At 41.4% G+C, this 23,525-nt stretch overlaps 1 protein-coding gene and 1 pseudogene across 1 annotated transcript in view; one reads left to right on the top strand and one right to left on the bottom strand.

Moving 5' to 3' along the window:
• Positions 1-9,436: 9,436 nt before the first annotated feature.
• LOC129671488 (glyceraldehyde-3-phosphate dehydrogenase-like) lies at positions 9,437-10,274 on the bottom strand (annotated as a pseudogene).
• Positions 10,275-13,957: 3,683 nt separating this feature from the next.
• Acvr2a (activin A receptor type 2A) overlaps positions 13,958-23,525 on the top strand; it is an 85,384-nt gene continuing 75,816 nt past the window's right edge. The window contains exon 1 of the mRNA XM_055600368.1: positions 13,958-14,715. Within this exon, the coding sequence (XP_055456343.1) occupies positions 14,661-14,715 (55 nt within the window). The 5' untranslated portion in view covers positions 13,958-14,660. The remainder of the gene's footprint in view (positions 14,716-23,525) is intronic.

The raw sequence follows: 23,525 nt of genomic DNA, 5'->3' as shown, positions 1-23,525 counted from the left end.
TTCTATCCATTTTGTTCTCTATGCTGGAATTTGAGTACTTTCTGAAGCTCCCTCTTTTTCTTAATTCATTATAATTTTCTCTGCTGTGCCTAACTTATTAGAAACCCATCTTTTAAGTCATTTCACTTCTTGTAACTTTAAGCTCTAGCATTTCCATTTGTACTATTTTTAAATGCACAATAATTGTTTAATTGAATTCTGAATGTTATGAAAAATTGCAAAGACTGCACAAAGTTCACGTTCTCCTTAGAAGCTTTGATTTGCTGCCACAGTCATATATTGTATTATTGTATGGACTTGTCCTATTCTTCCAATTAAAGCTGGATTTCAGATTTCTTTTGAATGCTGAACTTCTAGTTTGTCCTAAATCTTAAATCTTAACCTTAACTTTTTTTTTTTTTTTTTTTTTTTTTTTTTTTTTTTTTTTTTTTTTTTTACAAATTGTCTTCTTGGGTTCTTCTCTGAAGGCCTGAGGTGTTTATTTGGACTCTCCCTCCTTGGCGGTTTATGAATTCTCATTTCTTTCTCCTGCATTCTTCAAAATATTGGCTGAGCTCTCTAGATTATTTCCTTGCTCGGCTCCAATCACACTGGCAGTGGCAAACTCCAACACCTATCTCTCCCTAGCCCAGTGAAATACCCGTGATCCTGCAAAGTGCCTGCTCTTTCTCTCTGCTGGCTTGAACTTGCAAATACAAAGGCAAAAAAACAGGTACATATGAATTTCAAGTACTGTATTAAAAGCACAGTGTTAACTAAGAGAAACTGGGAGCACGAGAGGTGGTCTTTTCAGGAAAGAGCACACACTGTTGTCCAGTGTCAAACAGCCATCTCTAAGAACATACTCATGAGTTACATATACAAACGGAACAGTTCATATTTAGAAACATAGGTATGTGTAGATATTCATATATGCATATAATGCAATAACAATTGGCTTAAGAGAGAGAGAGAGAGAGAGGCCGTGAATTTGAAAGAGGGAAAGGTGGCTGGGAAGGGTCTGGAGGGAGGAAAAGAAAAGGAAACACCCTATAAATGCAAAAGAAAGAAAGATAATAAATAAATAAATCAGGCCGATCAAGTTATAAGGAGCAATCCAGAAAAAAGAAAGTACAGTATCAAAATTGAGTCAAGAGACGTATGTGCATGTGTGGATTTGAAATAAAATTGATAAAACCAAGTAATCGAATTTTCAGCTATTAAGTGGCATGTATATAAAAATTCTTGTATGATTAGACTAGATAACAAGTGGGAAATAGAATCCTAGATGATCTGATTACGTGGGTTGCATGGTCTGAGATCTAAACTCACCCAAACCAAACATCCTTATGGGTTTGTAAGGACAGTTGGTGTTACTTCGAAGTATATTTCATATTATTCTTCAATTAATATTGGCTTATTTCTAAATAGCTCCCCCGTCTGCTTTGTTGCATAGATCTTCTAGATGGGACATGGTTCATTAAGAGCCCTGTTTCCTGCTTGGGGAGCAATTAATATGCTTACTACTTGTGAAGCATCACGGCTCATTGGACTAAGCTATGAGTCAGTAGTTTAGAATTATAATCTCATTTCTGTTACTAAATCAGTTATTGCCCATGGGCAAGGCACTTAACATTTGTATTTGTCCACCTTAAAAATTAGAAGAAATGATCATATATTTGCAAGAATCTCTAGTAATTAGTGTTTTGTTCATACAAATAAAGTCACTGTAATGTATTTTACTAGATAAAGTGACTGCAAGCATTTGCACAGCTCAGTTTCCCTTAAAACCTTAGTGCTGCTTTTTTGATAATCCTTCTGATTTAAGTTAAAATGAAGTACAATAAGGTGGAGTGTCTTTTTTTTTAATTTGCATGCTTAAGCAGGTGTAGTTAAGCTTGAAAAAAAAACAAAAAAATTAAAATAGAAAAAAAAAACAATCTTTCTGCCCAAAGCCTTTTTAGAACTGTGAATGTGTTCTCATCATATCATTATAATATATACATTTCCCTTAATATCACCAAAGCATAGGTCACTTTCACAAAAAATAATAACATTTAATAACAATTAATAACATCTTTTAAATTATTTTTCTTTATAAATAGGTTAAATAATAATTATAACTAAACCTTCAACCTAGCACAGCTTTAAAAAAAGTTCTCTCCATGTTATAAAAGGAGAAAAATATTCAAATAATTTCTTTGTCTAGCATTTTGTCTTCATTCGAACAGAAAAGGAGATTAAAGTTTTTATCTATAGAAAATTTAAAATAACTTATATTTAAGAAAGTAGCAATGAGATGAAGCCTCCTTTAAAAGAATGGATTTAAATATTTAATAGGTAGGCCTTAACTTATGTAATAAATCAGTCTAATTTAAAACAGAGAATGGTAGGCTGGAGAGATGGCTCAGAGATTAAGAACACTGGCTGTTCTTCCAGAGGTCATGAGTTCAATTTCCAGCAACCACATGGTGGTTCACAACCATCTATATTGAGGTCTGGTGCCCTCTTCCAGTGTGCAGGCAGAATGCTGTACAAAGAGTAATAAAAAAGAGAGGGAGCAGTAGCTGAGTCAGTACTCTTCTTGTAGAATTCCACTTCCAGCTCCGGTATCAGGTGGCTCACAACTGCCTGTGACTCCAGCTGCAAGGGATCTGACCCCTTCTTCTGAATTCTGCAGGCCCCTGTGCCCGCATGCACACACCCACACACTGACACTCACGTGCAAACAGTTAAAAAGTAATAGAAATCTTGGAAACAGAGGGCAATAAATTAGGATGTGTCTACTTATAACTTTTTATTATTTTTAGAGTTTTTTTTTTTTTTTTACAATCAAGGTTTTCCCTTTTCTGTAAAACTATAGCATTATGCAGGTTAGCTTTCTTTAAAAGTGCTAAGAGAAGTTAAATAAGGATGCACACAAAGAAGAAGTCATGGGTATTCTCATCACCAATGGCCATTTTTGTCGATGACTACATCGGTAGTCTTCAGCCTCACTATACCAGACAACTCTTAAAAACAGTTTAACTTTTATTCTTTGATAGTACTGTTTTTTCTAGTTTATTTGTTTAAGTATCTGCCAATAAATCAATGAGATATCTGAATGTGTCAGTCCTCTAAACCATCATTCCCAACACCTCTTCTTTTAAATTTAAATATCACTAGCATGTTTCATTATATGTAATAATTTATCATTACATTTTAGACATTCAAATAATGTGTTGTGATCAGATTCGTACTCTATTCCCCTCTCTTGTTCCCTTCTAATACCCATTAATTCCCTTCTTCTAAACTAGTCCCAATTTTACTTTTCTTTTTAGTGACCCAGATAGTTTTACTAGGGCTGTTATACGACCATGTGTGTAGGATTATTTGCAGGAGTACAGGTAACTTACTAGTGACTACACACACACACCCACACACACACACACACACACACACACACACACACCGCACACTTTCCTCCCCCAGCAACCATTAACTCCCTGTAGATCCTTGAGAGAAACCTTTCTTTTCATGATGGAAGTTGATCATGTGCCCAGTCATGTGTAAGTCTTGTTAAGCTGCTCTGAGTTCATGGGTGCAGAGGCTGTATCATGACCATGAGACAGCATTCCATAACATTTCACCATTTCCTCTAGCACATTCTCTCTGCTTGACCCCTCTGCAGTGTTCCATGAACTTTGGAGGGGGTGACACAAATATTCTATTTAGGATCCAGTATTTAAAAGTAACTTGTTGCTTTAACCATCTGAGTCTCTGTAGTAACTACCTTTCACTGCTAAAAGGAGTTTTCAGACCAAAGCTGATGGAAGCACTGATTTATGAGAACAAAAGCCAGTATTTAAAATGTGATTCGATGGGCACACATTTCCATCTAGCAAAACAACAGCTGTACCTTCTCCACTAGGGTTTGTGAACATTCCCAGCCATAATCTTTTGACCAGGTTCACATACAGAGCATGAATTCTCTCCTGAGGAATGGGCCTTAAATCCAGTCAAGAAGCAGTTGGTAACTGCCATAAGAATCATGACACTATTGCTTCGGTAGAAGCATCTTGCCTGTGAGGTTGCTAGCGTAGCATGCAAAGCCCACAGTAGTCTGCAGAGCACCTCTTTCACTATGAAAGCCATTATTTCTTTTTTACACTAGCTTCTTTGTAGCTGGACTTTTGGCTACTTTATTAGGTTCCTATCTCCCTACACCACCCCTGTCCCTTCCAACCCCATCACTAGATAGGAGAGAAAGAAGGATAGAGAGGAAAAGAGGTGTAGATCTCTTTATACTACTTCCTGCTGATTAGAAACATTGAGTTCCTCAGGGGGCAAGCCCAATCTTCATCCTCTGAATATCTCCAAGCAGCAACCTGCAATTCAGCAACCAGCAAAGACAGCAGCAGCAAGCAGGGGCAGAAACAGGGGCAAAAACAGGGGCAGAAACAGGGGCAGAAACAGGGGCAGCAGAAGCTGCCTCCTTAGAGTGCCTCCCGCATTTACATACTTTCTGAAGCAGAGACTCAAATTCCAAACAAACTGTCTGCAGCTGGCAAAGTCATGCCCCTGCCAGAGCATGAGACAAATCATAGTTAGCTGCTGTGGTCAATCTGAAGCAGCCCTATATCCCACACTTGGGATTAAAACAAAACCATATTCACATAATCTAAAAATAAATAAATAAATAGACAAATAAATAAAGAAATAAATAATTGTCACTTCTATTATTCAGTGTTTTAAAGACTCCCCACAACTTCCTTATTTCTCTCTTTCTCAAAAGCTCTTACTCAATAAGTTCAAATCTGTAAGGACTCAATCCTCTGCCTTCTCCATGACTGCCAACACTTACGTGTTTCAGAAAAAACCCAAAAGCTGATTAGTACATGATAAATACATGATCTCTGGCCTCAAATGAATATTCAGTCCTGACCACTCCAATCTCTCTCTCTCCCAATCTCCAGACTATTTCTCGCCTTTAAATTATTCTTAATTCACTTTAAAAAGAAGACTTTACTGCATATTTCAGAGATTGCTCAGCGTTGATTACCACCATCCTATAGCATCTAGCGCTCTCTCTCTCTCTCTCTCTTTCTCTCTCTCTCTCTCTCTATATATATATATGTATATATATAGTTTGCCCTTCCTTTTCTCATTTGTGTTCTCGTTTATGGAGAGAGAGAGGGAGAGGGGGAGAGAAGGAGGAGGAGAAGAAGGGTGACAATGAAGAGGATGAGGATGAGGACAGAATGGTCACCTTACTTTCTAGGACCAACTGGACTTCACTTTCTGAAGCTCCTCCTTTATTTCCGCAGCACACAGTTTGCCTATATACCTTTTCAGTCTTTCTTCCTATGGCACTGTGCTATCAGTTAACACATATAGTAAGTCATCCTTCAGTTGAATATAAAAACAAAATAAACTCTTTTACTGTATATGTGGGGAATCATCCTATTGCGTAACCCAGGCTCAGCTCTCACTTGTGATCTTTCTGTTTCAGTCTCCCTAGTGCTGAGGTTGTGGGTATGTATTACCCTTATCTGGCAGCACTGAAATCCTCTCTGAATGTGCATTTTCCCCTTTCTGCTGCCATAACTACTTAATTTATATAGCCAAATAGCTTTAAAGATTTGTTATTTAAAATTTCACTTACTATCAATACTTCATACCTTTCAATTAGTCTTCTCCTAAAACTAGTCAAGGGATGCATACCTGGTGCCTACAGAGGCCAGAAGAGGGCGTTAAATCCACTGGCACCAAAGTTATCGATGGTTGTGTGCCACCATATGGGTATGTGAACTGAATCTAGAGCCTCTACAAGTACACTTGACCATTGAGCCATCTTCTAGCACCCATCTTCCTTTTTATAAACTATATTTGTCATGTATCCCTAAACTATATTTTTCATGTATTCTTTGAGAGTATGTTATATTTTATTAGTATATTAATGTATATATGTATATAATGTATCTTGAGCATATTCACCTTACTCCTCCCATCCATCTCCCTCCCATCTTCACGTCTTCATGTCTTCTACTGAGTCCAATTAGTGTTGCCAGTATGTGCAGAGGCGGATGGTCATCGACTGATGAGCAACCAACCTGCAGCCATATCCCTGAAGAAAACTGACTCTCCCTTCCCTAGATGCCATCATTTGTCAGTATCTTCAACTATCGGTGGGGCTTCAGGAGTATCTCTCATATCTGTGCTGGAACTTTGACTGGCTTGACTGCGTGTGTATAGGTCACGTGCGGGTGACAACAGCCACTGTGACTTCATGTATACACCAGCCCTATCCTGTCTGGATAACACTAATCACTGGCTCTTACAATTTTTTACTTTTTATTTTACATCCCAGTGGCAGTTTCCCCTCCCTCCGTTCCTTCCAGTTCCTCCTCTCACACACCCCCAACCCTGTTCCTTCCCATCTGCAGCCATCCACTCATCCTCCATTTCTCTTAAGAAAAGGGTCAGCCTCTATGAGTATCAACCAGCCATGGCATGTCAAGTTGCAGTAAGACGAGGCACCTCTTCTCCTATTAAGGCTAGATGAGGCAACCCAGTAGGGGAAAGGGTCCCAAAGGCAGGCAACAGACAGCTCCTGTTCCCACTGTCAGGAGTCCCACATGAAGACCAAGCTACACAACTGTACCCTATGTGCAGAGGGCCTACGTTAGTCTGATGCATGCTCCTTGGTTGGTGGTTCAGTCTCTGTGAGCCTCTATAGCTCTGGTTAATTGTGTCTATGAGTTCTCTTGTATGTCTTTGACCCCTCTGGCTCTCTTCCCTTTCCTCCTCTCTTCTGAGGGATTTGCCAAGCTCTGGTGTATGTTTGGTTATGGGTCTCCATATCTGTTTCCATCAGTTGCTGGGTGAAGTCTCTTTGATGACCATTGGGCTAAATGCCAATCTGTGAATATAGCAGAATGTCATTAGAAATCATTTTGTTGACCTTGGGGGAGGGGTTGGTCTTCTTTGGTTCTATCCTAGGTCTCTGGGCTATCCATACTCTGATTCCTGGCCCTGCAGGCAGGGTTAGGCATGGGCTCCCTCTCATGACATGGATCACAAGCTGGGAGCAGTCATTTTTTTGGCCATTCCTACAATTTCTATGCCACCTTTATCCCAGCACATCCTGTCGGCAAGACAGATTGGATTGGTGTCCCAGTCACTTCACTGGAAGTGTTACATGGTTACAGGAGATGGCCAGTTCAGGCTCTGTATCCCTGATTGGGAGGAGTCTTGGCTAGGGTCACCTTCATAGATTCCTGGGAGTTTCCTTTGTCTTAGGTTTCTAGCTCACCATCACATTCTCCCAATACTCCCCCAGTGGCTCTCTCAGTGCTCTTCCTCAGTCCTTCCCCAACCTGATCCCTCCTGTTCCTTTCCCTGCTCTCCGCCCTTATCCAGTTCCCTCTTCCCATCCATCCATGAAGTATATTCTGTTTCCTCTTAGTGATATTCACACATCCCCTCTGGAGTTCTTCTTGTTACTTAGTTGGTTTTTTTTTTTTTGGGGGGGGGGTCTGTGGATTATGTATCACCGCTATCCTTTACAGCTAATATCCATTTATTAGTGAGTACACACCATGCGTGTCTTTCTGGGTCTGGGTTACCTCACTCAGAATGATCTTTTCTAGTTCCGTCCATTCACTGGCAAATTTCATTTTGTCATTGTTCTTAATAGCTGAGTAATACATCATTGAATAAATGTACCACATTTTCTTTATCTATTCTTGAGTTCTGGGGCATCTAGGTCATTTCCAGTTTCTGGCTATTACAAATAAAGCTGCTATGAACATAGCATGGTAAGTTTCCTTTTGGTATTGTAGAGCATCCTTTGGGTATAAGCCCAGGAGTGGTATAGTTGGGTCTTGAGGTATAACTATTGCAAAATTTTTGAGAAACCACCAGAGTGATTTCCAAAGTGGCTGTACAAGTTTGTATTCCAATCAGCGATGGAGGGGTGTTTCCCTTTCTCCACATCTTCATCACCATGGGCTATCACTTGTGTCTTTTATCTTAGCCTTTCTGACAGTTATAAGAAAGAATCTCAGAGTCATTTTGATTTGTATTTCTCTGATAGCTAAGGATGTTGAACATTTCTTTAAGTGTTTCTTGGCCATTGGAGATTCCTCTGTTGAGAATTCTCTGTTTAGGTCTGTACTCCACTTTGAACACTCTCTCCATATCAACTATAGGAAATAAACGGGGATACAAATTGGAAAGGAAGAAGTCAAACTATCACTATTTCAAATGAGATGATACATATGCAACCTCAAAAATTCTACCAGGGAACTTCTACAGCTGATAAACACCTTCAGCAAAGTGGCTGGATACAAAATTAACTTAAAAAAAAATCAGTAGAAAAACAACAGAGAAACAATATCCTTAACAATAACCACAAATAATATAAACCAAGCAAGTGAAAGACCTGCATGACAAGAACTTCAAGTCTTTGAAGAAAGAAATTGAAGAAAATATCAGAAGATGGTGAGATGTCTCATGCTTATGAATCAGTAGGATTAACATAGTAAAAATGGCCATCTTAACAAAAGCAATCTACAGATTCAACACAATTCCCATCAAATTCCCAACACAATTCTTTCTTTTCTGTTTGTTTGTTTGTTTGTTTGTTTTATTTTTACTTTTTTCAGACAGGGTTTATGTAGTCTTGGTGACCTCAAACTCACAGAGATCCACCTGCCTCAGGCTCCCTGTATGCTCTAAAAATGAAGTTATAAAGTTTATAGGAAAACAGATGATACTGGGAAATACTATAGTAAGTGAGGTAATCCACCCTAAAAAATAAATACACATTCTTTCTAACATGTGGATCCTAGCCTCAATATTTTGATTTGTACATTGACTTTTGAATGTCTCTAGAAATCAGGAAGCTAGAAATGTCCCGTGATTGGGGAGAGGAAGAGACCTTAAGTGAAGAGGTGAGAGTGGAATCCATGTGATATGAAAATGTGTGCTAAAGACTTAGGTAGGCATGGGAATGGGGCAGTGGAGCGATGGGTGGGTAGGAAGCAGATGAATAAAAAGCTAAGACTGCAGGAAAAAGCTTTATAGAGACTATATTTTATAAGTTAATTAAAAATATAATCTTGAAGGTGGGTGCAGTGAAGCGTATTGGTGGTATTCAAGGGATGAGGGTTCTCCAAGTCCCTCGTTTTTTTTCTCGGGGTCTGGGATGAAAACTGTGAGGGAAGATGCTCAGTATTGGGGATCACTTGGGACAGTGACTCCTCAGCAGCTGATGGTCCAGAGTTTCTTATTCCCTAGAGGCTGTGTAGGCCCTGAGGTCCACCACCCTGTTGATGTAGCTGTGTTTGTCATCAGACCCGGCAATGAGCCTTCCTAAGCTGTCATTTACATATCATTACAAAGCAATGCCAGCTCCAGCACCAAAAGTGGAAGGGTGAGCTTCACTATTAAAGTTGCAGGAGATAATCTGATCCTAGGTATAACCCAGGATGCCCTTTAGTGGGCCTTTTAATGCCTGATTCACTACCTTCTTGATGTCATTGGACTTGACAGGTGTTTTCAGGCGGCATGTCAGAGCCAGGATAGACACATTGGGAGTAAGAACGCGGAAGGCCATAGCAGTGAGCTTCTTGCTCAGCTCTGAGATGACCTTGCCCACGGCCTTGGAAGCACCAGTGGATTCAGAGATGATGTTCTGGACAGTCCCATGGCCACCACACCACAGCTTCCTGGAGGGGCCATCCAATCTTCTGGGTGGCTTTGATGGCACGGACTGTGGTCACGAGTCCTTCCACGATTTCAAAGTTGTCATGGATGACCTTGGCTTGGGGGGATAGGTATTTGGAGGTGCAGGAAGCGCTGACAATCTTGAGTGAGTTGTCACACTTCTCGTAGTTCACACCCAATCACAAACATGGGGGCATCGGCAGAAGGGGCAGATGATAATAATTTTGGATCCATCCTTCAAGTGGATGCTGGCCTCCTCCATGGTGGTAAAGACACCAGGAGACTCCACAGCATACTTGGCACCAGCATTATATTTGATGTGGGTGGGAACTCGCTCCTGGAAGATAGCTAGCTTTCCTACTGATTGGACACAGTTCCAGTTCTCAGCCTTGACCGTGTAGTAGCATTTGTGGTGCATAGAATTATACCGGAACATGTAGACTGTGAATTTGAGGTCACTGAAGGGGTCACTGAGGGCGACGACATCCACTTTGCTAGAATGCCAGTTACCACTGGCAACTAGGAGCAGCCCTGATAAAGAGGCACAAAATATGGCCAAATCTGTTCACTCTGACCTTCACCATTATGTCCCTGAGATGAGGCTGGCACTGCACATGATGTGGGTGTCTCTGGAACCAGGAGAAGCAGGGAACCTGCATTTATTTATTTATATTTATTTATTTCCCCGTGGACAATGCATTCCACCAAAACAAAACAAAACAAAACAAACAAACAAACAAAACAAAACAAAAACCAAAAAAAACCCCATTCATTTAATGAAAATCTCAGTGCCCACTCTGGGATACATCCTTACATGTTATTGGACAGAGTGGCCCTAGAGGCCCTCAAAACAATACGGACTATTTCTGTTGCTCTTACTAGATGGGAAGACCATATTGTTGAAGATACAACACAGTTTTGTTATTGGACATAGGGAAATCAAGCTGGAACTGATATGTGAACTATCCCCCAACGGGTTTTCACAGTGCCAGAAGGTGCTATGCAGGGTACTTGGGCAAAACATCAATATTAACGAACACAGAACCCTGAATGTTGAATTCCTGACCACCAAGGCAAGATGTATGATGCGATAGGGGCATCATAAATATTATGGGGATGACCAGCTTTCTGATTGGACTTGAGGTTTGCTACACAGGAATAAATTAAGGCAGCATTTCTCAGCCTGTGGGTCGTGACCCCTTTAGGGAATCAAGCAAACCTTTCACAGGAGTTGCCTAAGACCACTGGGGGGAAAAAAAACAACACAGATATTTACATGATGATTCATAACAATAGCAAAATTGCAGTTACGAAGTAGCACCCAAAATCGTTTTATGGTTGGGGGTCACCACAGCATGAGGAACTGTATTAAAGGGTCACGGCCTTATGAAGGTTAAGAAGCACCAAATTAGTGCCTAGTACTGCAAACTAACCAAAAGTTCACGGCTGGGGAAGGACACAAAGCCTAGTGGTACAGCCCACTACTGTTGTTTTGATAAACAGAAATGCTGTCAATCTGCCTTCTAAATATTTGTTTATACCCACATATTTCCAGCCTCGGCCAGGAAAGTTTCCTTTTGCAGTTGGCAGCAGTTAACTCAGACTTATAATTAGTCAAAGTGCTAAGGAGTAAGTGACTGCTGGGTGCTTAGCTCTAAATAGGACGTCTGTATCAACCCCATAAAGCTCAAGAAATACCATGGTGTAGGAGACAGGAGAAATCAAACAGCCAGAGGAGGTAGTGATGGGCAATACTATCTTCTGGACATGGCCTAGAGGTCAGAGCAGCTACAGTAACACTTGCAAGATCCAGCCATCCAAATCTTGATGGCAGAGGGGACTCATGAGGCCTTAGCTGAGGAGCCATTGACAACTGAAGGGTGCTGGAAAGATGGGGAGTCGTTTTTCTTCAGGGATATGGCTACTGGTGGATTGCTCAATTGCTTATGCTATGCAGAAAGCACTAATTAGATTCAGTTAGGAGATTCATATATATATGAACGTGGGAGAGGCATTGACTAAGGGGACCAAGAAGTGGGATGGAGACCTTTAGGGGTGGGTATGATCAAAATACATTGTATTTGTAGAAAGTGGTCAAAATTAAAAAAAAAAAATATGGAGAAAGAAGGGCAGACTTAAGAGTTTCAGCTATTTCTATTTTCATTCTGAGCTTTAGAACTGTAGTGAAAATTAGTAATACTGTCTTTTAGAGCCATTTTTTTCTGGATTTTTAAAAACATGCACATTCTGGGCTCTGAATAGAGCTCATTTGCTTGCTAAGCATGCATAGGCTCTGGATTGGATCCCTAGGACCACATAAATATGGCATGGCGGTTCATGTCTGTAATTCCAGCAATTATAAACTATAGGCAGGAGGATCAGAAGTTCAGGGTCATCTTATGCTCTCTAGGAAATTTGAAGCTAGCCTGAGCTACATAAGACCCGTCCTGGTACCTCCCCAAAGCACATTTAAAAACAGAATGCCTGTTAGTGGATGACAGTAATTTCTCTCATGGGTTCACTTTAACTCTTTGTTTGACAAGAATGCTCAGCCTCAGAATTTGTCTTAAGTTCTTCTTTATTACTATTGAAAATAATTTTATGCTCACTCACATGGCAAATTAGGAGGCAAGAGAGAGACTGTATTTGCAACTATTTCTTGTTATTTCGCTTGCTCTGATTTTAGTAATTAAGAAATATTGAGGCAATGCAGTGGGGACATAACAGTTGGGCCTGATCCATCAAATCCCTGAAACAATGGAGGGCGGTTGGTTCTAAGGTAAATACACTCTTTCATTTTAGAGCTGAGAGGGGCAACTCCGGCTTTCTGACCGGTTTAAATTTTTGCAGAACTACATGCGATTACTGAGGCATCTTGAAGACCAGTTTGGGATTTTGTTGCGTAATGCCATGAAATTCTGAGCAGGGCTTGAGAACTGGAAATCTTGGAGAGAGTTTAAAGAGCTACAATGATTATTAACCCAGACAAGTTGTAGAAATAGGCAGATAATTATAGGATGTACTTAATAGACAGAAATATAGAGTAGTTTATAGGAAGAGAAAAAGAAAACATAAATACAAGTGAGAAGGCTTGAGTTTGTGGAAAAATGTGGGAATCAGTGCACACTCAAACTTACTCATCTGATAGTTGCTTTTTTTTTATATTAAAACAAAACAAAACAACCCAAGCACTATATACTACAGAGAGGTTATTGTATTAAGAAAAAAAGGCAAACGTCTAGGTATTTACCTATCTACAGAGGAAACATTCCTGTCACATTCTTCAGGGTGCAGGGATAAAGTGAGGGAAATGGACAAGATCTCCCTTTTTATTATACTAAACTGTGGTAAATGACAGACCTATTGACTCTAACAGTCATTTTTTGCATGGTATGGCTAACTTCTAATATCCCAAATAGCCGAGCTTCTGAAGATAGGGGTCACATTTTAACATTTTGTATTTGTTTCGGTGCTTAATTGAGCACCGGGCAAACACTTCAACACGGCTTACAAGGTAAAAATAGGTCTTACAAGAGGCTAAGAATTGACAATACCCACTTCTCTGACCGTCCAACACATTCCATCGAAATGTGCAATTTTTACTTCAAGCCTATAAAGATTTTTCAAACCAACTGCGAGCGAACAAATCTGTCTGCAACACAATGCTTTGTGTATACAAGGCATGGTGGAAAGGATTCGAACCGCACACTCGTGCTAACAGGCGAGGGTGTCCTGTCCTGGTGGACAGCCCTCCCAGCCCTCCCTGCCTTTCTCTTTCAGCCCAAAGACAAACGCTGGGAGGCCTCGGCGGCGGGGGCGCGGCCGGCTCGCGAGCACCGAGCTCGCTCGGGCAGCAGCGGGTGCGGCTCCCGCCCACTCGGAGCAGCTCGGCGCGGCCTCGGCGTCCCCCAGAGGAAAGGCTGGGCGCCGCAGTCGGCCTCGGCATCGCCCATCCCGCTCGGGAGCGCCGCGGCTCCTCGCGCCCGGGCGGGCACCGAGCCGGGCAGCGCCGGGCGCCTCCGGGGGCCGCGGGCGGGATCTGCAGGGCCCACGGGGCCGTCCGCTCGGTCCCGGGTCCCGCAGGCCTCGCAGAGCGCGCTCCGGCCCCGGCCCCGCCCCTCCGGCTCGCCCCGCCTCTCGGGCGATCTCCTCGCGCTCGCCGCCCGGCACGCGCGCTGCGCCCCGCCGCCGCTCCCGCCGCCGCTCCCGCCGCCGCCGCCGCCGCCGCCGCCTCGGAGCGTTTCTCCGCTGCGCCTGGCTTCCAGCTTCGGGCCGGAACCGGAAGTGTAGGGGGCGGGGCCGGCGGAGGCCAGGAGACCGAAAACGCGGCCGAGCCGGGAGCCGGGAGCCGGAGCCACAGCCTGGACCAGAACTTGGCCGCCGCCTCGCACCGCCGTCTCCCGCCGCCGCCTCGCACCGCCGCCGCCTCGCACAGCCGCCGCCGCCAGCTCGGCTGACCGTGGTCCCGCGGACTCTGGGTGTCCGGGTTGAAGGTCGGTCCGGACGTCGGAGCAGCTCGGCTCCCGGACCGTCCGGGCGGCTGCGGGCGCCGCCGCCGCCTCGTCGCCCCAGCCAGGCGTTTTGTTCGCGGAGACGCGAGAGGCGAGCGGAGCTGACAGTGATTTTGACAGTGATTTCAACCCGCTTTTGTTGTTGTTGGCTCTCCGTTGTTTGGTTTCGTGTGTTGTGCGTGTGTGTGGCGGTTTTTTTTCTTTTTTTTTTTCTCCCGTGGTACATTTTTTTTTTTTTTAAATTGTTGTGCCTTTTTTCCCCCCTCTCTCTCTTTTCAACCCTGTGAACGTTTTTGTTTTTGTTTTTGTTTTTTGGTCACCCCCTTCCCCCCCGCCCCGGGGCTTCCGAATATGTTTTATGACGGTTGATTTTACACCAGGAGGTTTGTCTCCGAGGAAGACCCAGGGAACTGGATATCTAGCGAGAACTTCCTACGGCTTCCCCGGCGCCTCGGGAAAATGGGAGCTGCTGCAAAGTTGGCGTTCGCCGTCTTTCTTATCTCTTGCTCTTCAGGTAGGTGGAGGAGCCGGCGCGGCGGGGCTGTGGCCGGCCGCCGTCGGCTGGGCAGCTCCCGGGGCCGAGGCTTTTCCCGCGCCCGACCCCTCAGCCCGACAGTCTGGAAAGCTCCAGGAATTCCACTTGTTTTGGGTTGGTTTGGAGAACTGAGAGATTGAGTGCTGTGTTGTTGTGCAAGTAAGAAAGTCGTGGTTTGTGGCCGAAAAACTCGATGACAGCGCTGGTCGGGTTGCTGTTAAGCCGCAAATACCACAAGTGAAAATTTATGTAAAGGTTGAGACCCAAAAGGAGTTTTCTGACACGTCCTTTAGCCTCAGCTTCCAAAACAAGGACCGGTTTTGGTCGTCGTCTAATTAGTGCTTCACCGGTGCCTATCAAGACATAGATCAAGTGAGTTGGTGTTTAATTTTGACTGTGAGAAACAATGCATCCTATCAGCTATTAAATCTAGGTCTCCTCTCACGTCTTCTCCCAACTTCATTGTCCAGCAGTGTTAAAAATAGTTTTAGTTGCCGGAGTATTGGCCATAACCGAGTGCAGGAGAGGTAGGCTGCTGTGTGCTTGCTGGTGGTGTGTGCTGGCTCTCACCCACCATTTGTGTGCTCTTTTCAGGCGTAGATTCTGCTTACCTATGGAATACTTCTTTTAAACGCTTTGTACCGACGCATTGTTTTCAGTTTGGAACAGGGCATGGGAAAATTGTGCTCATGTTAAGTGTGCTGTTCTTGTGAGATGTATTTTGGTCCAAGGTTAGGAGAATACTCTGGCCATTTTCATAGCCGAGAATTTTATTCTGTGAGGATGCTGTATGGTTGCAACCAGTGGTTGGAAAAACTAGGCTTTTGTACTTGAAATTCTGAAAAGGCATACATCTAGCCAGAAGGTGTGTGGATGCAGTTAACAGGAGAGTTAGTTAGAGGGATGGAACAGTTTAAAAGTCACCGTGAATGCATTCATTATAAACAGTCAGCGTATGTTTACTAGGTTGTGGCAGAGAATAGGGGTGGGGGACAAATTGACATGCTTCCTGGCTATGTGGTTGCCTCGTATGTCACGGGGAAATTAGAAGGTAGTCTTTTCTTTGTGTACCTCGCTGTTGTGTGTGTGTGTCCATCTTCCCCACCCCACCCCCCTTTTAATAGACTCTTTTGTAATGTATAGGATTTTGCTGAATGGTACATTTCCTTGTGGTTAATAAATGGATAAAGTCTAGTCTTATGTCTGTAGTGGTATTGATCAGTTCCGGGTGGGCTGAATGTGTTGTGAAATGGCGATCATTGCCAGAGATTAACCAAAAGAATCATGTCTGTTTAAATGGAAGAAGGAACATGCTTAAGGCAGGCGGACAGTTCTTTTTGTGCTCGGTTTAGAGAGCAAGCTAAACAATGGTGTCTGAAATGAATGAAAGCCTTGGTAATGTTAAACATTTTGCTTTTGTGAAACGATTTAACCCTGTAGTTTTTCTCCCTCCCAGTGTCGTTTCCCCCCCCCCCCCCCCCAATATGTGTGGCTGGTAAACTCCTGGTCAAAGCTTCCTTTTTTTTTTTTTCCTGATCTGCCCTTGAGGAGGAGGGGCATCATGGCCACTGACCAAGGGTTGTGAACGTTATTCTTTTCCATATCCACCTGAGTCTCGTTAATTGATGAAGGAGGTTATTCTTGAGCAGCCCCAAGGTATTGCTCCTGGAAAAGCAAGCTGACCCTACAGATCTTACAGCTTCCTCTGCTTGGCTTGGGAGGAAAAAGAATTGAGCAGTAGTTCCATTTATGATTATTTTCACTGGGCTTGCAGATTAATAGCAAAAATTTTGAAATAGAGTAGTTTTGTCTCTTACAGAACATAGAGATAATCCATTGAAATCATTTGGAAAAACTATAATCCATATTGATATATGAAGATTACTTTGTGCTTAAAATGTCTGATTTTTGTAGAAAAGGACTGTTACAAATGAAATACACTCTAAAAAGGGTGTGTGTGTTTGTGTGTGTGTGTGCGGTATGTTTTCTAATTGATTATTTCTGTAATGTGAAATCTGGCACTGGAAGCAGAGGGTGGCTATTTTTATTAGAATTAAGTAATTTACTAAATTACCAGTTTGTGTCTGGGTATCTGACTTTAAAAAAAATCGAATGGGAAACAGGAACATGTTTATTCTAGGTGTTCAGGAAGGGTAAATGGTTGCTGGTTTTTCAGTGTTTTTTAGACTTTGGTTTTTTTCAGCTTCCATCCCATGGTATGTGCTATGGAGACTGATTATGCAGACTATTCCTGTAGGATATGGCCAAGTGTATAATTTTCTCCTTGCTCTCATTCCAGGAGAAACATTTTAAGTTTTGCCCTCATCCTGGAATGCCTTCAGATTCCCTATGATTTTATAATTTTTTATTCTTCTTCATCCTTTTTCAGAGTCTGTTTCAAAACACAAATCTGCTTTTTACTGTTTGAAACATCATGGCTAAATTTTCGTCTATTCTCACAATTTGTAAAAATGTGAGGATGAATTTAACATTGCCCATACAGAGGTTTTAGCCTACCTAGGGTGCTAAAGCTAGGGTGCTATGAAGTTGAGGATTCTGTTGGATTGTGTGTGAACTGGGAATGAATAGTATGGTCAGTATATTCACAACAGAAGAGCAGGAATACAGTAGTTGATAGCTAGGCATCATTGTGCGCTTGGAGGGAGAACTGATAGTATAATCTAGGGCTTCTGAACGTTGACTAGCAAGTGATAGTACATGTGTTTTCTTTTGTAAAGTCTTACATGTAGGTGTGTGTCTACTCGTGGACATTTGCACGTGAATGCATGGAGGACATAGGTGTTAGAGCCTCTGCAATTAGTTATGAACTGCGTAATGTGGGTGCTAGGAACTGAACTCTGGTCCTCTGGAAGAACAGCAAGTACTCTTATGTGCCATCTTTTCAGCCCCAGTGCTTTGTTTCTTAAAGGCAGAAGTCTGTTTACAACTATGTTGTCAAATCCTGGTGTAATATGCTGAAACATACAGACCAGATGAAAAACCAAAACAAATTCTCCATCCCCCATTCCACTTTGACATTTTTCCTGTTTATGATTTGAGCTAGTGCTTCTCATGCTGGAGTGACATCTGGAGAAATTTTTGTTTGTCAAAACTGGGGAGGGGATGCTACTGGCATCTAGTGGGTGGAGGGCAGGGATGCTGCCGACCGTTCTCATTGCACAGGACAGCTACTGCAACAAAGAGTTATCATTCAGAATGTCAGCAGTGCTCAGACTGAGAAACCAGTTGTTAAATTCTTAACCTTGAAAGTCATTAATACGTTAGTGAAAGAGCTGTGGGCTCCCTCCCATCAAAGTCAGTTATAGTGCAGGATGTTGGTGATCTCCAGGTGACTTGGTTGTAAGTTTTCATTATCTCTTAAATTTAGAATATGATAAAATTAGGAAAGAAGTTCTTATCATATACATTATTTCATTCCAATATACTTCATTTACAGTATTTTGCTGACTGTTAAGAATAAGTGTTTCAGCAACCTATTCTGACTGTTCCTGAAGACAGTTGCTCATAGACATGATGAGCCATATTTGTTTTTGATCTGATATTCTTTTTCATGGTATTCATTTCTTAGGATCATTCTTGTTATTCTGATTGAAATCCTGGAACTGCGTGACTGTGGGCTGTGTGTGCTAAACATGGTGCCTGTGTGTATGTGTGCTATCATATAGATAGAATAAATGTAGTCCCTAAATGATTCCAAGGTATAAGGGTTAGGTTTAGGGTTAGGGTTAGATGAGTTCCTTTTTTAAAAAAGATATTTCTTTTGTTTACCTAACTTTAAAATTTTAAAAAATGATTTCTTGATTGTATAATTTTCTTGAGAATAATTAGCTGGCTTTTGGTTATCAATACGTTCCTTTAGCCCCCGCCCCCAAGTAATATCCTACGATCCCTTAAAGACCTTTGTCCTTTTTAAGGTTAAATCTTGATTGTAATTAATAAATATTTACCTTGTTTTGAACTCTGGGTTTAAAAAACTTAAGCTAGCCAGGCAAGATGAGAATTGCAGAGAAACTCTTTAAAATATATGGCACTACAACATTCAGAAGAGAATCTAGGATATTTAAGATCAGATTGTCCTTTTAAAAAATATTTCATTTTTATTATTTTTAATTATATGTCGGTATGTGAATCTGTAAGTGGGTATGGGTACGTGAGTTGGAGTTATAGACATGCTGTTAGCCTGATGTGGGTGCTAGGAACAGAATACTGGTCCTCTGGCAGAGCAGCCAGTGCTTTTAACTGCTGAGCCATCTCTCTAGCCCCTTCATAGTTCTTCCCACTATTCTTACATTTGCTGGGTTTTAGACTATCACACATATTTGAGAGTAGTGAACCTCACTGGTTTGAACCTCACACCAAATGGTTTGAACTTCATATTGCTCTTATTTTCTTTTTCATATTCAAGGTTTTCCTTAACTCTTCACTGCTTTGAAAAATCTCTTATTGTTATTTGTTCATTGTCTGTTTAAGCCAAAATTTGACCAGACCTGTGAGTGGATTTATTGCCACTGATGGACCCATATTAGACTTCCTCTGTGGTAGATTTAATTCTGTTAGGTTATAACAGTCATGTCTAGACAGAGCATTGATTTAAAATTGACTATTGAAGATGAAAGTTCCAGGAATAGAGCATAAAGGAAGAAGACAAGAAAACTATTGTAAATAGCAATTGGCATCCTGTCGTTCTTTACCAGATTTCCTAGTCATTTTTGTATATATCCAGTGCATCTAGTGGTTAGGCTTTCTTTAATAAAGGGACTTAAAGAATTATATTATTCTCTGAGGTTGATAGTTTTGAACTGTTAGATAGGCGGGCATAGGGAAAAATATTGGCAGATTTTTGTACATTGGGAACAAAATGTGTTCCTGGTGGTTAGACTTGAGTTCTAAGTGCCAGTGCAGTCTAGCTCATCTGTCTGCTTTCCCACCGAAATTTAGATCTTTTTTTGGTAAGACTAGCTTGTTTTCTGTCCTCCCTTTCCCCTAAGCTACTACTCCTATACCCCAAACTACTGCTTGTTCCCCAGTCTATTCTCATTAAAAAAGAAATCCAAGGCTGGATATGGTGGTATGTGCCTATAGCCCTAGCACATAGTAGGCAGAAACACGAAGATCTCAGCAAGTTCCAGTCAGGCTTGGTTTACAGAGTGAAAAGCCATCTTAAAAAAAAAAAAAAAAAAAAAAAAGACACTAAGTAGATAAATAATCTATCATTTTTGGTTAAAATCTTGGACCGAATCACCTTTAGCCTAGTGACATACAGGGTCCTTCATTATTTGGTTCGTGCGTGCTTTTTCTAACCTCTTGGTATAGTGGTTAAGACTGCCCATTCCATGCTTAAATTTCTGTGGTTTAAAGAAGCTTCACACCTTCACCTTTGTCAAACTAACTTCACCTTCTTTCTGATCTCTACACAATAGGGTATAAATGGTGCCCACTTTAGAGAGTGGCTTGATAATGAAGCAGCGCATGAGCATTAGTGGGTTTGTTGTTTGTTTTGATGCAGGGCTTCACTGTGAAGCTTTGACTAGCTTGGAACTCACTGGGAAAACCAGGCTGGCTTCGAACTCACAGAGGTCGGCTTTCCTTTGCCACCACACCTGGCAAGCTCTCCTACTTTGTTGACACTCTTCCTCCTCATGAATTCTGAGCTCCAGTCATACAAACTCAAAATGCAGTTACCTTTTAGTATTTTTTTGTTCTTTAGCACTTTGTTTTTTCTTTCTTTTTTCCTGCTTTTTTTTTTAATTTTTATTTTTTTCTTCACAATTTATTCTTTATATATCCCAATTGAAGCCCCCTTCCTCAAATACTCCCAGTCCCACCCTCTCTCCCTCTTTTCACCTAATCCCCTCCCCTAGTCCACTGAAAGGGGGAGTTCACCATTGCCATCTGCCCATAGCTTGTTAAGTCTCATGAGGACTGCCTGGAGCCTCTTCTTCCATGGTCTGGCAAGGCTGTATTACCAGGGCGAGTTATCAGAGAGCAGTCAACTGAGTTCATGCTAGAGGCAGGCCCTGCTCCCCTCACTCAGAGATCCACATGGAGGCTGAGCTGTCAATCAGCCAGGCCACATCTGAACAGGGGGTCTAGGTCCTCTCTCTGCATGGTCCTCCCTTGGTGTATGAATCTCTGTAGGACCCCCTGGGCTCAGATCTTTTAGTTTTGTTGGTCTCTTTGTGGGGCTCCTGTCCCCTCCATGTCACTCTATTCCCACCCCTCTCTTTCTCCATAAGACTCCCTGTGCTCTGCCCAAAATTTGATCCCTAGTAAGTGACCTTAGTTTCAGTAATTGCTGTAAATGTTCACTTGCCAATTTCCCCTTTAAACTAGCACAAATGTTTACCTTGTTTTCATTTTTTTTTTGAAGAATTTCTCTTTTGTAGACCCTGGCACACAGTACATACACAGAAAATACATATTTAGTGAATCAAATGGAACTGTTTTGCATGTTTGGTGCATAGATTTTCTTTTATGTTATTAAGTAATAAACTTGTGTTAGGCAATTTCTAAAGGCTTTGTGATTCTCAGTATTTGATCACAATAGTGACATATTATTAAGAAAAATACATTTTGCTAGTGGTTGTTTTGATAGAATTTGAATTGTGTAGATTTATAAAGACTCTTTGATATCTTTAAGTTCAGTGGTGTACATAATTTTAAAACTAAATCCACAATGAGAATTATACACTGTATCATGACTTGGTTCCCGTGTGATAGTGTCTCTGTGTGATGTTTAGAGTAAAGCTTTATGAATTACTTACTCTTACTGTTTATAGAAAGGAGACTTATTTCTACATTGTATTTCTTTTAAAAATGATAACTATTAGGGTTAGAGAGCTGGCTTAGCTGTTAAAGGCACTAGCTGATCTTCCAGAGGACCTCATGTTCAGTTTCTAGCACCCACATGGTGGCTCACAGCCCTCTATAATGCCAATCCCAGGAGACCTGTAACTCTCTTCTGGCCTCTGTGGGTGGCAGGCATGCATGTGGTACCCAGGCTTAGATGCAAACCAAACACCAACACACACAGAATAAACAGATAAACTAAAATTAAAAATGTTGAATATGATCCATAGAGTCAGTGACCAACTAATGGACTGTAATTGTCAAAAACTGATCTAGTTCAGCAAATCTCTTATTCCCTCTGCCTTGTACCCTTTGAATGAGATGGAAAAATATACCAAAAACCCATGTGCAAAAGAATATGGCTGTAAAATTAATCTCTAATTGAGAGTATGTGCCAAAGCAGACTGTCTTAAGGGAGGACTTGGACCTGACTTCTTGAACTCTTCTTTCTTCTGGTCCAGTTGTTTAAAGTCTAATTCTGTTTTATAAAACCTTCCTGCATTTTGGGGAAGTTTAGAGTTTTTTACTCAGGAAATAGTGCTAGCAGAAATAGATACTATGAATACAGAACCTTAACAGGGAATTTAAAAGGATATATATGGAATGTGAAGGAACAGGCACAAAAGAGCATCAGAAACAAAGGTGAACTTGAGATGATTGGAAGGCGAGGAGGAATAGAGGAGCTGTGACCTAACCTGAGGGACAGACTGGTGTCCTGAAGAATGCCGCTGCTTTGTTTAAAGAGATGTGCAGTCTCAACTGAGAATGTAAATGCAGATAGAAGAATAGAAACTGAGGTGATGCTGGAGTGAATGAAATAAATCCTGATGGTTCTTCTGAATCTGTTATATATGTGGAGTACAAAACAAAAAAGCGATGTGAAGATTAAGGTAGATGATAGCATTGCTGAATGCAAGTGGTAAAGAACTAACAGGCCAGAAAGAATAGAAACGTTGTTGTTGTTGTTTTTATAGCTAAATAAGTGTCTAGATGGCTATGGATTTAAATGGTAAACATGAATGAAAGTACACATGCAAATTAAAAAAAAGAAAACCCATGAGAAAATGCATTGATATTTTACAAGGGAAGACACTGATGAATATATCTCCATTGTGTTGTCAGGAATGATTCTGAGCATTAATGGCTCTGCATGTTTCTGCTTAAAGGATAGTTACCTTCTAGTAGTTACATTCTTATTGGTGATAGAGCTTTTATGTTCTTAATTTATGTGGGGCATTTCCTTACAGTAATACCACTCTACACAAATACTAAGGTCTTTGCTGAAGTTGGTATGTGCTATTCATGCTTGAAACCTCCCTGTTCCACAGACCATTCTTCAGATGAGATAAAAACAATTTTTCTTTGTCTACAATATTACTGGGTATAACTTTGTTTTCCAGTGTTGCTGAAACAAGCATATGTAAAGCAGGACGACAGTCACTAGAAGGACCGGCTGCACATGTGGGGGCAGATTGTTTCAGAACATGTCAACTCTTTATACATTGTAATAAAACATGCCTGTTACAAAGCCTGGAGTTTAAAAAGTGTTTAAGCCTCATTCTTAGTTAGAATTAATGATTTTAAATTTGTACTTGATAGAAATGAGACAAGTGTGTTGGTTCACTCCTGCTACCCCAGCACTTATGAGGATGAGATGGGAGGATTGCCGTGATTCAAGGCCAGTGTAGGCTAGTTTGGAAGTTCTGGGCCAGCCTGGGCTTCCGAGTGAGACTCTGCCCCCACTGCATAATACCATTATTAGGAAAAAATACCTTTTGTTCACATATTTCTCACTATAGATGTTACATTAAACTTGTAACACATTTCAGGATTACTGGAAGTAGGTAAGTTATGAGAGCTTGGCAAGTTTCTAAAACTCTGAGGTTACATGTAAAAATTTATAAACCAAGTTGAATTAA

This window comes from Psammomys obesus, unplaced genomic scaffold (assembly GCF_907164565.1).
Source record: "Psammomys obesus unplaced genomic scaffold, mPsaObe1.curated_primary_1811, whole genome shotgun sequence".
Lineage (NCBI taxonomy): Eukaryota > Metazoa > Chordata > Mammalia > Rodentia > Muridae > Psammomys > Psammomys obesus.
Note: the sequence above shows the minus strand (reverse complement) of the source record. Positions and strands in the feature narration are given on the sequence as shown.